The 17,074-nt window shown below is 40.1% G+C and overlaps 1 protein-coding gene across 6 annotated transcripts in view; it reads left to right on the top strand.

Moving 5' to 3' along the window:
- The window catches only part of LOC149311767 (diacylglycerol kinase iota-like), a 303,704-nt gene extending 287,420 nt beyond the window's left edge, over positions 1-16,284 (top strand). For all 6 annotated transcript variants that reach the window (XM_089527871.1, XM_089527875.1, XM_089527872.1 and 3 more), the window contains 4 exons: positions 3,964-4,084; positions 7,338-7,374; positions 9,418-9,517; positions 11,434-16,284. In XM_089527871.1, the coding sequence (XP_089383997.1) occupies positions 3,964-4,084; positions 7,338-7,374; positions 9,418-9,517; positions 11,434-11,550 (375 nt within the window). In that variant the 3' untranslated portion in view covers positions 11,551-16,284. The remainder of the gene's footprint in view (positions 1-3,963; positions 4,085-7,337; positions 7,375-9,417; positions 9,518-11,433) is intronic.
- The last annotated feature ends 790 nt before the right edge of the window (positions 16,285-17,074 follow it).

Genomic DNA, 17,074 nt, shown 5'->3' with positions numbered 1-17,074 from the left:
TCCCCAGGATGGAGCCTCTAGGACCCAAGACCCAAGCCCAGCCCTGGCCCCAGCGTCCTCTGGCCAATGGGGCTCCCATGGATCCCCCGTGGATACCATGGGCCCACTGCACAAATCTCGCAGTTACAAAAAATTAATAAAAAATACATAAAAATGAATTTATACTTGTATATGTCACTTACCAGATGCCAGATAGACTGAGCATGGTTAAAATGGTTAATGCTTTATCCGAAAAGGTATTTTCTTGATGTAAAAAACCAAAACAATTAAGTGGTGCCAGATGATCCTGTTAGGGGTGCTCTGTTAGCTGACTATTTCTCCACAGATGGTGGGCACACCTGCAAAGCTTCATGTATGGTAATGGTTGATCCTTCAAATGTGCTGGTCCTAAGCCATGGAAGGTTTTCATGGCCAAAACCACCACTTTGAACTAACCAGGAATCACTGAAGTCAGCACATAATAATGTGATCATAATGCCCAGTCCCACTGTGGATTAACTGAACCTTTATATAAACTTCAAAGGGAGCCTCATGTATATAATTCTACAGAAATCTAACCTGGAGCCTACCAAAACATGCCAAATTGAAGCCAAGATTATTCATTATTTAAAAGGGTATATATGTTGCGATAAAGAAGCATAATCACATGCTAATTATCACCTCTAAAACATATGAGTACATTGAATTGAGAGTACAGTTATGGCTTGATTATCTAATAAAAGGGGCAACCATAGGTTCTAATATGGATTTGAAAGAAAGAGCAGTCTACAAGGCCTTTGCAATATGATGTTTTATTATTCTTAAAGTTTCTCTGTTATGGTCTTGGTTTGTCAAGATACTGCAGAAGCTGACAAATTACTTGTAGTTAAAATAGCAAACACAGCTACCTCAGATAATAATCCTAGCAACACAAAAACTTCCAAACACTCCAAATGGATAGCTCAGTATAGATTTAAACCAGCTATCAGAGTAAGCTATAAGCACCATAGTCTATAATCTCATGATCAGATGTATAACCAGTCTCATAGTACATTAGTTTCTGTTCCACTTTGTACTTCATTGCAATTTCAGTATTTGATGTGAATTCCTTTCAGATATTAAGCAAGTTCTTGAAATGCCAAGACTATCCTATATCTCATCTGACTGTCAGGGTAGGAAAGGGAAGTTCCCCTTCCCTCAGTTCTGTAATCATACAACTGTAACGGAATCACTTGTTTTTCAGTCATAACGCTCAGTTCAGACCATTTTTTCAGTCAAGAAATCACTGCTGTATTGGGTTTGATTTTATGTCTCTCTATTTGAAATGTAGGTATGCAGAGGGATCTTGTGGCAGCTTTGAGAAAAACTGTGCAATAGACATTTTAGCATAAGCTTTTGTGGAGTTGGTCTCCTTCCTCAGATACATGGCATGCACTCCATGCATTGGAGGGAGTAGACCAAGTCTACAAAAGCTTATGGGTAAACTTTGTTCACACAGTTAGTCACAAAGCTGCTACAAGATCCCTTTGCATATTGATATTACAGACTAACATGGCTATGTCTCTGAATTTTACATGAAATGTATATGCCACTTTTTCCACTGTCAGTATTCAAAGCAATTGAATTTTTCTGTACTGTGTGAATTAGGACCACAGATTGATACCAGAGACACATTTTTATGAAGTATGTGAAGTGTTACTAGGGCCATCTTTGGATGCTGCCAATTGTTCCTGCCAGTCTTCCTTTCCAGATGGTGGTAGCACATTTCTCCCCGTCCCTTGTGACTGACTGATCTGTCCTTTCTATGCATATGAATTTGAAAATGCATTTGTATAACTAGTGAAAGTTCATGTGACCACATGAGGATATTGTGGGTGCTTTAAATATGTGCAGACTGGCTTTCTTCTTATGGTGTAGCATATTGTTAGTGACATATGCACATGGAAGTGAGGCTTATGCAGACATACTTTTCTCTTTGGATAGGGTGCAGGAGTCTATTTTCTTGCCCTTTCGCTTTGTCCCCAAACCTCACTGCTAGGCAGCTGTCAAGCCCTGGGATGGACTACTGGTGATGCTTACTCATGGGGAAGGAAGGGAGAGGAGAGGCAATGGTGATTATGAAGATACAGCTGTTTTTGGTTCCAGGAGGAACGAAAAGGAAGATGTACATCATCCATGAGTGTACTCTCATTTGAACCACCCCACTCCCCACATGAAGCAGAGACCAACTGCTTCTTCATGGTCCGAGAGTTTGTCTACATTAGCCCTATTTGAATTCCCCATGGGCTGGCTGCTTGGTGTCTACACCATGCAGCCATCAAACCACAAATTGGGGCTGGGATGTTTAAATGATGCCATCTCCTAATCTGCATTTACTTAACACACCTTTTGCTGCTGGTTTTCCAGTCTCTTCATGTTGGTGGAAACAGTGGCTGCTTTCATTTGCATGGTCCCAAGCTGGCCACTGCTGCTCACAGCAAGATGCATCACTTGAAATCAAAACAAGGTGTTCAGTATATTTAGCATGGCTAGACATCTTGTTCTGGCCTTAGAACAATGTGCCTGCAGCACCAAAGGTGGCAGACAGCTCAAGACCATGCAAATAAAAACAACATTGTCACTGTGAGGCAGGTAGGGGGCAGATTCAGGATCAGAATACTTTGGGACACCCTGGTGTATTCTGGAAGTTGTAGATGAACCCTGAATCACTTCCTCTCCTCACTAATAAGCACCAGCATCAGGGACCACTTCTGGGGTTTGACAGGGGCTAGAGCAGGGGAAGGACATGATGGAGCAGATGGGGCAGCTAATGTGAACCAGTTGCATATGGATATCACTGCATATAGCATGTCCTATATAATTGGACAACTCATGTATTAGGAAGACTACTAAGAGGTGTCTTCCTAATATGATAGCCACAACTAGTAGGGCTATGTGGTGTAAGGCAGCATGATAGTGATCACCCAGAATGGAGGACTACTGAGGCTCACCACAGTGAGCTTGGGGTGGGCTATAGGTCCTTTGAGGCCCAGAGTTGTTGGGCCTGGGGGAGAATAGTGAGACAGTAAATGCCTACCTAAAGCATCAGCAAGTTTGTGGCTGCTAAGAAGTTCCAGTGTCTGGGAAGAATGCAGGGTTTAGGAAGAATGATCCAAACAGGTCATTCAAATTTATTCATTGAAATATTTGTATCCCACCCTTCATCTAAAGGTCTCAGGATATCTTAAAATAAAATCAACTGAAAATCAACTAAAATAGTTTATTGTTTTAAAAGTTTTAAAAGATTGAAAGTATATTAAATAGTTTCTCAGTTTTAAAAACAGATAACTTAAAACTGGCTAAAACAATCTTGATTAATAAAACCTTAAAACACGTACAGTCTGAATAGTTTGGCCTGAAGGATTTAATAAAATAGGGAACTTCCTACATAACTGAAATTTTGCTGGAGGAAGGGGTATACAATGCTTTCAAATTGCATACCTTTGGGAGGGAAGATGCCAGTGCTCCAGGCAGAAGACTAGGTCTTTTAATGAAAATTAGTGAAACAATGAAGGTATTAATATTAATATATTAATTAAAAAGTGCAATTCAAAGAAATGAAATGAATCAAATCCTTTTTTAAGAGATAGAAAAAAAGCTGAATTGGTGCATTGCCTCACAAACAACCAATTAACTCCCCATGCTGTATATAATGTAGAGTACTTCGGTGAGCACAGAACCAGTGAACTAGACAAGGTGATTGCAGGGCAAAACACTTCTATTTGAGCTTAACTTGACCATTAAACTGTATACTGCTTTAAGGAAAAGAATGATATCTGTCTGCAAACAGGTTTAGAAGTACCCATTGGCATGTGCCATGCTGTGGGTGCCAGCGCTGCCACCGCTGGCACATAGCTGATAGGGTGAGCTATCAAGTGAACTTGTTTATGACCAACTCTATTAATTAAGATTGCTCTGCCTTTTCTTTATATATTTATATCCCAGTTCATAGAATGCTGTACAAAGGGAGCTAATCTGCTAATCCAGGGGCCTGAGCACTGTTCCTTACTTCATCATGCTGCCAAGACTGGGCATGGTGAGATTGTGAAGTACATTCTAGACAATGGTAAGTGAACTGATAACAGCTTTTTGGGTTCATGTGGCTCTGATAAGAAGGGACATTAGCAATTATTTCTTAGTCCACCTTTCTCATTAGTATTGTGGACAAACATGATCTTATTGGAGAAGTGTTGATTCTCTTTCTTTGGTTGTCTTCAAAAAGAGGTGGACAACTACCTGCTGGGGATATCTAGCAGGAGTTCCTGCACTGAGGTGGGGATTGGCCTATGGGAACCCTTTCTATAATATGCACTGGATTGATTTGGACCTCATTTTGAGCCCTATTCTTGTGTTTAAAAATATTTTTAAAATGAAATTTTATACTTGCCAAATTCAATGGGTACAGTTGCCAAACTTGCCAAATTCAATGGGTACAGTTCTTCTCAGCATGGAGAGAAACAGCAACTCATTAGTTCATTAGTGGACATATGATATATGCATAACTCTCCACACAATTTTGTATGAATGTGGAAAAAGTCTGAGTACATGCATTAACTGGGGTTGGAAGAGGAACCCTCTGTATTACAGATACTAAAAATGGCAGGGTTGATTGCAAAGAGATTACACTTATGAATACCCTACTGTTTGCTTACCAAAACTGGGATATTTTTGCTCTCCCTTTTGCCTTGTTACAAGCTCAGGGAAGGGGTGGCTGTCTGACTTCTAACCTCTCCCTCCCCACTTGCCTTACATAGAAAGGCCATCACAAACACTCAAGCTGCTTTGCTTCCTGGGATACCACTAGAGAGTGTGTATTGTGTAGCTAAAAGCAGGAGAAGAGGGGAGAAGAGTCAATAATTTGAGACAGGCCAATGATTACAGACAGTAAGAATAGACTGAGGTCCCCACGGGGGCAGCTTCCCCCAATGCTTTCCACTTTTTAGGTCTTTTCAGTTGTGATCCACCCAACTCCATTCTCTACGTATTTCCAAGAGTCTTTTGTTTATTTCTTCACCTCCCTGCACATTTCTCTCTCTCTTTCTTGCTCCTGTTTTGTTTTTGTTTCCCCCCCTCCTCCCTGCTGTTTTCCTTGATAGAAATCTCACTCAAGCGTTTCCTTTCCGGATTTCTCTTGGGTTGGTTGGCACTCTCTGTTTCTGTGCCTGGGTCTCCTTTTCTTTCTTTTTTGCTTCTTGTCCTTGGGTAAGAGAGCCAGCTTCCCGCTGTGGCAGGATGACAGTGCCATTAGCTTTCCCAGTTCCAGCCTCTCCCACATCTGTGTGGCTTTTGTCCTATGCCAGAGGGGGATTTAGAATGGTCGAATGGCAGAAAATAGGAGATTGATACAATTTTTTTAAAAAAATGTTCAGAAAGAGGGAGGATTAGAAGTGGGCATGAAAGGGGGCTGGAGAAATGCATATATCTGAATTAGACTTGCAACTCTTCGTTAACCTTCTTTCTCATTTCCTTCCCTTTCCTCATTACTGCATTTTGTCTTATTTTTCAGTTTGTAAGGCTATAGGCAGCACATGTTCATTGATTCATAATTGAAGGCACTTTATAAGCAATAACAAGAGTGAGAAATCATAACAGTGGAGATGCTGAATGGCAGGGATTGAACTCCCAGTTGGTCCCTCTGCACCGAACTCAGTTCTCTACAAAAATGGCTACATTTATACTGGTATATAGACATGTGAGGAAAATGTTTCCCATTAAAGAAAAAGGCAAGAAAGGTGTATTTTTAAAATATGACACATATAAGCCACCTTCCTCTACTTCCCTAAGACATTTCACTAGGCTTATTCAAATTAATTTGCTTTGAAATTCTTACATTTGTTCTCCCTTGAAAAGGACCCTCTGAAATTTCCTAAAATGTTACTTCAAGATTTTAACTAATTCCCTTCAAACACTTCTGTTAAACCGGGGTGGAGAAATTCTTAGGGTTTAGGTGCTATTTTTTCCCAGCCTCAGCTTTGCACTCCTTTTAGATGAAATAGGAAGTCACCAGAAGGGCATTTCCATTTTTTTGTAACCCCCTTACTTTCTGGTCCAAGGGCTATGTTGCCCCATACGAATAACCACACAAACCAAACAAACAACATAATTAAAGAAAACATGACCACAACTTTATTTCAATACAGCTGTAAATTGGGCTGGTCAAAAGCATGGATCCAGATCCAGGCACTGAGCAACCTGCAAATTGATGGGTCATCCCAACTCTGGCTGGTGCTGGACCAAGGAGATGACAAGACTGGATCTCCCCATGCTGGTGCCCTGCATGACCTTATCACTGGGGCAGTGCCAGAAAGTTATCTGCCCCTGGCCGACGCCATTTCTGTTCAATACTCCCAAGTCCCTTAAGGGGACTCCCATGTGTTACCAGTGTCTGCAGGACATTGGTGAACAATGCTTGAAGGACCCATGTTGACTCCCCCTCTGCAGCTGTGACAAAAGCTACCATCAACCATACAAGCCAGAAACTCCCCAGGAACTGCCAAAATGCCAAAGACCACAGTGCCCCAATACAGGAGAAAAGAGGGTGGGTGAAGAGATGATGGTCTAAGAAGGACTGACAAGGAGGGGAGCAGCAGCTAAATTTATGCCTCAACACCCACCCTGAGTGAAGACCTCCTCATTTCACTCTGGCCAGGTGCGTCAGCCAATGAGCTGGTTTAAACTCATTGGTTGACAGTCCTCACTTCTTCCCAGACATTTTTCTCAGAATTTCTCCACTTTTGTTTGAGAGGGGCTGGGTCCTCCAGTGATGCCATACAATATATTTGCTGGCAATTTGGTGTTGGGAGAAAACACAAATGAGTTGACTGAATGTAATTCTTAGGGATAGCTTTTCTACTTGTTTACCTTATAATAATAAGCCACCTGCCCACATAAAAAATGAATAGATTTTGCCAAAAGCTGCTCCGTCAAATTTCATGGAGGACAAATGACCAGGAAAGACATATCGCCCTATAGTGAGGATGTGGCTAGTTTTATAGAGGACAGTACTATCTTTAAAAGGCTGTGAGAGGACAGACTTCTATTGAGAACATCCTCTCAACAATATTGCAGCTACATTTTGATCCAACTTTGCACTTTGAATTCAGTTTGCAGCAACTGAAGTAAGCTGGGAACGACGAGGGAACATGGGAAGACAAAAGAGGCACTGAGACATTTTAAAAGAATCTGAATTAATCAAGACAGTCATTGCCACTTTTGGACATTTGGGCGGTATGGACTAAGCATATATTTTACTGAATAGAGCAGGGAACATGGATCTTGTTGCTGAACATGAGTGTGACTTGTCTTCTTTTCTTTGACAGGTCCTTCTGAATTACTGGATATGACAGATAGTGAAACGTAAGTCCTGCTTACTTGGGTTCTCTTTCATTTGATTTGATTTATTTCAGGTCATTTTATATATGTGAAGTCAAAGGCTTTCACAGCTGGCATCCATAGTTTTCTGTGGCTATGTGGCTGCATTCTGGAATAATTTATTCTTGATATTTCACCTACTTCTGTGGCTGGCATCTTCAGAGAGTGATGGCATGACAGACCAACACAGAGATTAACATGTAAATCACTTCTTCTCAACCAAGGGTCACAGAAGTATATAATATATATACATCTATCTCCCACACACTTCCATGCCAACACCCTCTGAAGATGCCAGCCACAGATGTAGATGAAACATCAGGAATAAATTCTTCCAGAACATGGCCACATAGCCTGGAGAACCTACAGAAATCTATCACTTTATACAGTGTACCCGCGTCATATGCATATGCTGGAAGTCGTGCCAGAAAGAAATCTCCTGTGCCTTGGAAGAAGCAATGGGGTGCGCCTGGTGCGCGCCGCAGGAACAAGGCCCATTAGTTCTAAAGGGGCTTCAGTTTACGAGTTTTCCCCTTATATGGCAGGGTCTGGAATGGATCCCCCGCATAAGGGAAGGGCCAACTGTATATGTTTGTTGGCATTTTCTCAGTTAAAGTCAAATTAAATTAAAATCAGAATCAGGTTGCATGTCATCCCTAAAGAGCCGTAGGCCCCTTGTGATCCACCTGGACACCACCCATTATTATTATTATTTAAACCAAAGGAGGGTTTGTGCCTCTGGGAGCCTTTAGGGGGTAAAATGATGGCTTAAAACATGATGCTGTCTGCTGCATCAGGCCTGAAAATAAACTTTCAAAAAACAGGAGCTAGTCATCTGGTCTTTTCCAATTTCCTTGGAAAAGGGCAAGTGTGACCCATGGGAGGCCAGTGATAGATGGGTAATGTGGCAGATGTGGCCCCTCGATCTGCCATGGGCACTCATTCCTTAGGGAAAACAAAATTCTTGGTCCCTCAGTGTGCTGTTTCCACTTACAAAATAGAAATGAAAACTTCATACTGCTTTATATAGTCTTATAGCTTTTCCCTTGTATGCATGGTTAAGCAAGTGTAAGAAATTCTCTCTGTCAAGATTGTTTCAAATTTTTCACAATTCACAACTTTATACCAACTTTATACCAACTGTGCCTTCTAATTTTGTCACATATTGCTTAAAAACTTTCCCACATGAAGTGGAAGAGGAAATTCTGGAGTTTTAGCCTCTTTGTACAATAGAAAGTCTGCCAACAGACTTGCTGTCAGTTCATTTCTTGGGTTTTCCTTAGCCTTTACCAGCCAGTCTCAGCTTTTGGACAAGACTGATGCAATTTCTTCTCTTCTGTACCTGCAAAAGGAATGGAGTTTCCATTACCTACCCATTAGACAAACTATGGGATCACAGTTTGTATTTGGAGTCACTTTCATCCAAGGCCAAGCAGAGATGTGGCCGAACATTACCTCTTGATGTTTATTTAAACCTCAGTGCCAAGTTTTCAAGAAGACACACATCTTCAAGGTGGCTTTAAAAGATGGTTCTTGTTGAAGTTCTGTGTCACTTTGCCCAAAGACGTGCATGGTATCAGCATGGATGTCAGGCTTAAAAGATTTTTTTTTTCATTTTCCAAAAAAACTACACATACATCCTGCTGGCAGATGCCAAATATCTTATTGTTCAGATTCAACACTAGGGGAAGTAATCTAGAGGCAGTTGAAGGGGAAGCTCACCAGTGTTAGCAATGGAATTCATTCAAATGGACAGGGGAAAAAAAGCATTCTTGTGGCTGGTTTATAATAGAGCTCCAGTCTACATGAGAAATTAACATTCACTATGCTACTTGAAGTATGGTAATTGCAGGGGGCGGGGGGATGAACTCTTTGAACACCATTAGTACTGTATGTTGATGCTTTAAGGAGTCAGAAGGTAAAACAAGAAATGTGTCTATGTGAGTAGCCCTAAAATTATGTCCTGATGAATTTAATTAATTTCAATAAGGTCATTCTTATTGATAGTTTTCTTTGTTGAACACACAGGGGTGAGACGGCACTTCACAAGGCAGCATGCCAGCGCCACCGGGGTATCTGCCAGCTTTTGGTAGAGGCAGGAGCGTCATTGAGGAAAACAGATTCCAAGGTAACAAAAACAAACAAACCCTTTTAGACAAAACTGTGGGTAAGTGAAACCAATATGCAGCTAACTTAGTTGCTGAAAAGACATATTGGGAGTCCTCACTATTACTTATTTTTTGCCTGGATCTTAACTGTGTTTGCTTGAACATAAGCTCCATTGATTTTATTTATTTGTCTTCTGATTTTTGCCACCAGCAGTCTCAGGATGGTTTACAGCAATTGTCGAGGTAATAAAGTACCTTGGATAGGAACCCTGGTGGCACAGTGGTTAAATGCCTATACTGGCAGCCACTCACAAACCACAAGGTTGTGAATTCAATGCCAGCCAGGGGCTCAGAGTTGACTCAGCCTGGCATCCTTCTGAGGTTGCTAAAATGAGTACCCAGCTTGTTGAGGGTAATTAGCTTACACATTGTAAACCGCTTAAGGAGTGCTTAAGTGCACTGATAAGTGGTATAGAAATGTACTTGCCATTGCTATTGCTCATATACAATAAAATATAATATAAAATAGCAACGTAAAATCCATTAAAAAAAGCAATCCAGCAGGCAGAACAACTAAAGATCTTTGGAAGGATATCAAATACAACCCAATATCCTGCATCATTATTGTAACTATGAAACTGGAGCTCTATCTTCATAGGTACAATTGGCAATGCCTGCCGCATTCTACTTTGCAGCATAGCAGTGGCTTGACTAAAGCATTTCTAAGGTGCTGGAGACTGGGGCACTGGGAAATTATTTCTGCAGCACTCTCCAGGCAACTGGAGCAAACCCTCAGGGTCTTGCCAAGAATGCTTGTCTCATAGTACCCTGTGACTGGGAGTATGCTGAGGATGTGAATTCCCAGCATCCAAATCTCCAGTGCTTTGGAAATATTTTAGTCATGGTGCTGCCAGGCTACAAAGGCAGGTTTGCAGGGTCAGATTAGGTTGTTCATGACTGTAAGTACAAATCCAAAACTCCAGCTTATGATAGCAACCCCCAACTCCAGTTTATAATATCGTTCTGCTGAACAGGATTCCAGCTGCCATTTACAGAGTGGAAGAACAGCACAGATAAAGATGGTGCACAATCTTCGGGTGGAGGAATAGGAAACTACTAGGGAATGAGAGACTGCATTAGTCCCCTGCATGATCTTGGCACCTCCACCTTCACCATTTAATCTTTGATTAAATGATCTTGAGGGCAACATGTAATCTTCTCCAACCTTGGTCTAGAAAAAGAATTTCATAATTTGGGAGAAAATTATCAGAAAAACTCCCAGTAGCCTGATAATTTAAATAGCCTACTTGCAAGTATTATTTACTTGTTTATTCAAGATATTTATTTATCATTACTTAACCCACCAGGACCCACATGGTGATACAATCACTCTAAAAACATTAAATTAATAACTAAAAAATTAATTAGAAACACTCCAAGTTCCCCATTAAAAATACTGCTAAAACCACAAATGATTTTTAAAAACAGCTAGAATAGGCATCCTCATTTTAAGAGCCAAAGGAAACACAAAACAGCACAGTCTTCAGTGTACCAGAAACTCCAAAGGGATCAAGCCAGCCTGACTTCCCTTTGGAGGGAATTCCACAGTTAGGGTGCTGCTACATAAAAAACCTGTGACATGTATTCAGCTGCCTAGCTTCACACGGTGGTAGAATATGTAACAGGGCCTCCACTGGTGATCTTAGATTTTGAGGATGCTCATGTGCAAAAACAACTGTTGTTAACAGGGCCATGTTTATTTTACTATAATTTGGATATTCGTGTCAAAGAGAAACCTATTCACAGCATAATATCAGAAAAAGATGCATCTCACAAGGCATCTGTGCTGTTTTCAAGCCACTTGATGTCCATTTTCCTTTCCTTTCCTACTCTTGAGATTTATTTTTTGCTCTCTTTTTTTGTCCTATCAATATAGGGTAAGACACCTCGGGACAGGGCCCAACAGGCAGGAGATCCAGATCTAGCTTCTTACCTGGAGAGTCGACAGAACCACCAAGTAGTTCCCCATGAAGACCTAGAGACTGCAGTGTGATAATTGTGGTCGGTGAGAGAATAACCTAGGAGATAACAAGGCTGAACCCGAGGCACACTTGGGCATCATGAAAGGAGGGGGAAAATAGAATCGACACGTCTCTCGTTCTCATGAAAAACATCTGAGAAGAAGCCACCAGTTTGTAAGGGCTACGGAGACTTGCCACAGGACTCTCATGTTCCCATATGTTAACCTGTGGGGATAAAGGAGGAGATTTAAAGGTCTGTGGAATCCATGGGCCAAGGACATTTATATTTATTGCTCTCAGCAAGTAGCATGAACATCTCCTGTGTTCCTCTGTAGAATTTATGTGAACAATAACAACAGAAGGTGTGGAGGAAAAAAGAAAAATAAGATGAATATTCAAAATCCAGCCAAACCCTTTCCCTCCCCACAAATCCTTGCCATAAAACTCTTGTGTTCCTAAATGTTAGTCCCAGCTGCCTTTTCCTTCAGTCTTGTGCTCCATATTCTTCCTATTTCTGTCCCCACAGTGGTACATCAGTAAAGTGGTGTCTGTTTATCTCTGTACTAAATCTTCATAGCTGCTAAAGATGGAACCAGTGTTCTGAGGAAAGCCCTGGGTGCTCTTGGCAAAATAATACCTTTAAATAACAAAAATCACTTGTACTCCCCCAAGAGATTATATTCACAGATGTTTCTCCTTTTGAACATATTTGAACTGCTGTATTACTCAGATATGTATAAGAGCTGTTGCAGAAACAATCACAAAGAGAGGAGTGGGTTTCATATGGATTTGAGAATCTAGAGACAACTGGGGTTGGTGGCACACAAAGAAACACACGAGTTGGTAGTGATGTGCTTAAACTTCTCTCAGAAAGTATGCTAGTTTTATTCAAATTTTCCTGGCCTCCCACCAAATGTCTCAGATTATGGGTATGAGAAGGTGCTCCATAATTCCCCCCCCCCTCCATTTTCCTTTGGGCAAAATCTGGAGACAATTTATGGATTTGTCAAATTCACTCAAGAAATTATGCTCATCATAGTCTTTTCAGTGACCACTCTAACAAGATGACACAGCTGCCTCTTTGTTCCCACAATAGATCATCAGTGTTTAGTCATAATGTTTGTCTTGAACTGACTACCTTTGAGTATCTGAGATACATTTGAGGCTGCCAGAGACCAGAGAATCATTATTAGTACACATAATGTGTTGCATTTGGTCAAAGAACATAGCCTTTAGCTTTTCTCGCTTGCTTTTTAAGGGCACTTGAAACTAAATTAAAAGTATCTGCTGATAGATCTTGGCTTGTTGGTATAAAGTAGAGGTAGGGAAAGTGCAGCCCATTGTTTGCACATGGTACCTAACACAATTTTGGGGGACCCTTAACACCTGGAAATGGCTCTATATGCCCAAATGGGTGGGCAATTTCATTACATTCTCCCATGCCAATTTCAATTCCTGTTGTTGTATTTTTTTAAAAAATTAAGGCTTCCCCTTGGCCCAAATAAAAAAAGAATGAAAAAATATATTGATAGTGCAATGCTAAGCATATTTATTCTATCTAAATTCACTAGATGCCCTCTAGTAATGGTGTTTAGGAGTGCATCCAAACTTCCCATTGGATGGCAAGTATGAGTTGCTGGACTGGAGAATGGCTTTATTCATTGAGAAGTAGTTCCGCAAATTATGGCATTAAACTTTTCCATTGCTTCTTCTAGGTTCTTTCCCCACCCATTAGGTTTTTTAAATCCCTCTCCCCAAATCTCAGCCTTAGTTGCTATCCAACAAAATAATCAGTCCTAGAACAAAGTCAAGCTGATCTGCTGCAAAGGATCACAGTTGTATATCTACCTGTCCAAGTCTAGGGATCCACCCAAGTCTAGGAATGTATTTCTTTGCTTTTTTTGTGTGTTCTTCTATTCCAGAACTAAAATGTGAAAGTTTTCTCTTCCTTGGATGAAATTTTGTGCATTTTAATTTGATTTTTTGTTGGCTTCCTTGTAATTTTTTAAAAAATTGTTTTGCCAATTTTTGCATTAAATTTAATTTCACACAAAAACAACAGGTTTTGGTCAAAAATAACATTTTCCCAATTTCTATGAAAAAATCTCTAGTCTTTTCTCTCTCAAGCAGAGGTACAAAACATCAAGAAAATTCTGTTTTTTCAGCGATGATGCCCTTTTTTGTTTTATGGAATTATTCCATAGTAACTTCTAGGAAATTTGGTTGTCACAGAGCCAATAGGTTGCCACAGAGCCAATTTCAGTGGCATAACCTTTTTTGCCCAGTATATGGTAGTACCCTTTGGTATGGCATCAAAAAGGAAGCATGAACGAACAAATGTGCTCAATTTCCCAGGCTTTGTATCTTTGTGTACAGAAGTTACATGCTCAATCACATCTATATAGCATTAAGGTTGAGTCAGACCTTGGACAAATTACTTTTGGCTACAACACACAGAATTCTCCCAGTCATCTTTGCTTAGGAATTCTAGGGGTTGTACTCAAAGAGAACTTTCCCTAGCTTTCTGTAGAAGTCCATACAATAACTTATGATGGTTGGCTTGTATGTTTCTGTGAATTTGGTTTTCTATATTATAATTATTATTTTATTTATTTATATCCCAGTTAGGGACTCAAGGTGTCTATAAGCGTACTGTTAACTTGGTCTTAGCTTTACTTGGGATAACTTCTGTCTATATATCCAATTGGGAATACAGTGATTATATTATCGTATGGTACTATGTTTTCTTCCCCCTAGTGACTGAATTTGAAGCAAATTTTAGAATGATAGCATTCTGCGTTCTTTTCAAAGGCCACCTTCCACCACATGGAGCCATCCTTCTCCCTCATTGGGAGCTCAGTTGGGGGCAGTCATTGTGTGACAGTAGCAATGTCCAAGACAGAAGTTGTAAGAGAAATGGGCATTTAATTGTGCCTTTTAATATTCAAGGTGTCCTGAAGCACTTTCCAAAAGCAATGTGTCAGCAGTTCATCAACTGTGTACTACTTGGAACAGTCATTATGCTTTCAAAATAGCTTACAGGCAGCCTAGGGTATCAGTGTGTGTGTGTGTGTGTGTGTGTGTGTGTGTGTGTAATATCAAGCAGGAAGTGGATGAGGCCATGGCTATATTTTTCTTTTCTTTTCCATCTCAAGAAAACCACAAATCATACAAGCACCTCAACATATGACTCGAGTAATATATACTGTCTGTACTATTGTCCCACTGAAGCAGATAAGAACATAAAGTCAATTGGGGTGAAAGAACTGAATGGATGCAAATACTTGTTAACAGGCAAATTATCCCAATGATCATACAAGCACTCTGGGAGAGAATTGACTACAACATCTGCTTCTCTGGTGCCAGAATTTCCCCAAACAAAATGTGGGGAGCCATGGATGGTAATGCTTAACACCGTCCTTATCAACAAATTTATGGTAGCATGGATTCATGGAATGAAGCCTACAGTTTCTAATGCTTGAAGAATTACAATCTGTTGACCTAGGGAGAACCTGTGTGTAAAAGGACAGTGCAAATCAGGGAAACAGTAAAGTCAAATAGCAATACAATACAAAAAGTACATTTTGTGACCATTCAGATACAGCTTCCATGTTTGCAAATAAGCACAGGGACCACTCATTACAACAGTTAGTAAAGGCAGCAATGGAAGTGGCTCTGTTAAAATTCTCACTGTAAAAATGGCCACTTACAGACACAGTATGCATGTCTCTACTTGGAGCAATAGCAACTCAGTACTTCTGTCTACTTAGTTCTCTACAAAATATCTTCTACCTAGCTTAAGGAACCATGGTTTGATTTACCCTAGTTTATCCCCACTACAACTGTGTTACTTAACATCAACCAGGGACCTTCATAGCCAAACAAGGCTTTCACACTGAGTTCCCTAGTTCAAGTTAAGTATGCTGTTTACTACATCACACTGGTTCACACTTGGCTGTCTATATTTTCCCATTTCTGTGATTCATTGTATGGCATCGTGTCCATCTAGGGTTTCTTGTTCTGTTTTTGACAAGGGTTTCAATTCATTGACTGATGATATCTGATCTGAAAGTAGCAGAGCATGTGGTACAAGCTGTAGGGAGAATAGTTGTGCAAGAAACTTAAAATTATCTCATTTTCATCACAGTGCAGCTTCCTAAATACCTGGTCTAGTGCTAAAGCAGTGAACCAGCAGTATGGGATGTTGCTTCAAGTCATGGATATGTGACCATATGTCTCATACCTAAGCTTAGGCTGAGAAACAAGACTACCTGCATGCATCCATTATTAGGAAAAGGATGCCCTGCTAAGATTGTGCCTTGAGCTGGGCTTCCCAAGCTCTGAATGGAGTATTCCACAGCCATGGAATTTGTATCTTAATTTTCCAAGCAGTTTCAGGTTTGGAGTACATAAGGTGTATGTCCTGACTCCTATTTTAAATGACATTCATTTCTCCTGTTTTCATGGTGGTTGTGGTAAAAAGTGAAATGTCTAAGACTTCTGTACATCTTACAGTGTGTACTAAGCATATTGTGGATTGATTGCAAAGAGCCACCAATAAGCAGCCATTTTATTGCATTTGCAATACACCAAAAGATCCATCTCCTAACCTTGTTATATAAGGCTTTTGCCTGATAAATCAAGCAGACCTTACTTTATTATTACGCAGAACCAGACAATCACTGGTGATATAGACTAAGTTTAAAGTTAAGTTTAAATGAATTGTGCTTTAGACCCCCTGAAATCAATGGGGAATGAGTTGGTCATCAATGTGATTACACTGTTGAATTTACTAAAGAACAAACCTTCTCTTATTTCAGTTCCATGTGCAAGAGTAATGAATATCAGAAGTTTGTCTCCTCACTAGATAAGATTACAAGAGTACATTTGCAATGATTTTTCGTATTTGGGAAGGAATTTTCTTTGCCCTTCTTTGTCTGTTTTTGTGAAAAACAATATTCTTTTGCAAAAAATATATTTTTGTTCAAAATGCTGTTTATATGAAAAATATGCTTTCTCCCCCCTCCCCCAATCACTTTTTCACTAAATTTCTTTTGCAAATTTTCAGACACAAAATTCTCAACATGCAAATATATATATATTTCAACAATAAACATTCTCTCAATGGAATGGGATGTTTGAGGGATGCTTTCTCACCATGGTTAAGAAAATCTTTTCGAGATTCTTTGCAACCCTAGAATTCACTATTGCTAGGCTTGATGGCTGTCAATCTAAATAGCTTTAAAAGTGATTTAGATTTATTAATGAAAAATGGAGTTATAAATGGCTACTTATGGCTGGAAAGCATACATGGAAGGGTGCAATTGCACTCTTCTCCTGCTTGTGGGCTTCCCATACACAACTGTTTATCTATTGGATGAACAGTAGGGGGGAAAGGAAGACAATATTATAGATGGATTAATTCAGTAAAGGAAGCCTCAGATCTGAGTTTGCAAGATCTGAGCAGGGCTGTTAATAATTTGGGACCTTGAAAGTTTGTCATTCGTAGTGTCACCATAAATTGAAGCCAACTTCATGACAAATAATTACAAGAAA

Source organism: Sceloporus occidentalis, unplaced genomic scaffold (genome assembly GCF_023333645.1).
Source record: "Sceloporus occidentalis isolate IW3139 unplaced genomic scaffold, rSceOcc1.0.p SCAF_5, whole genome shotgun sequence".
NCBI lineage: Eukaryota > Metazoa > Chordata > Lepidosauria > Squamata > Phrynosomatidae > Sceloporus > Sceloporus occidentalis.
The sequence above is the reverse complement of the archived record's forward strand: the minus strand, read 5'-3'. Positions and strand labels throughout refer to the sequence as shown.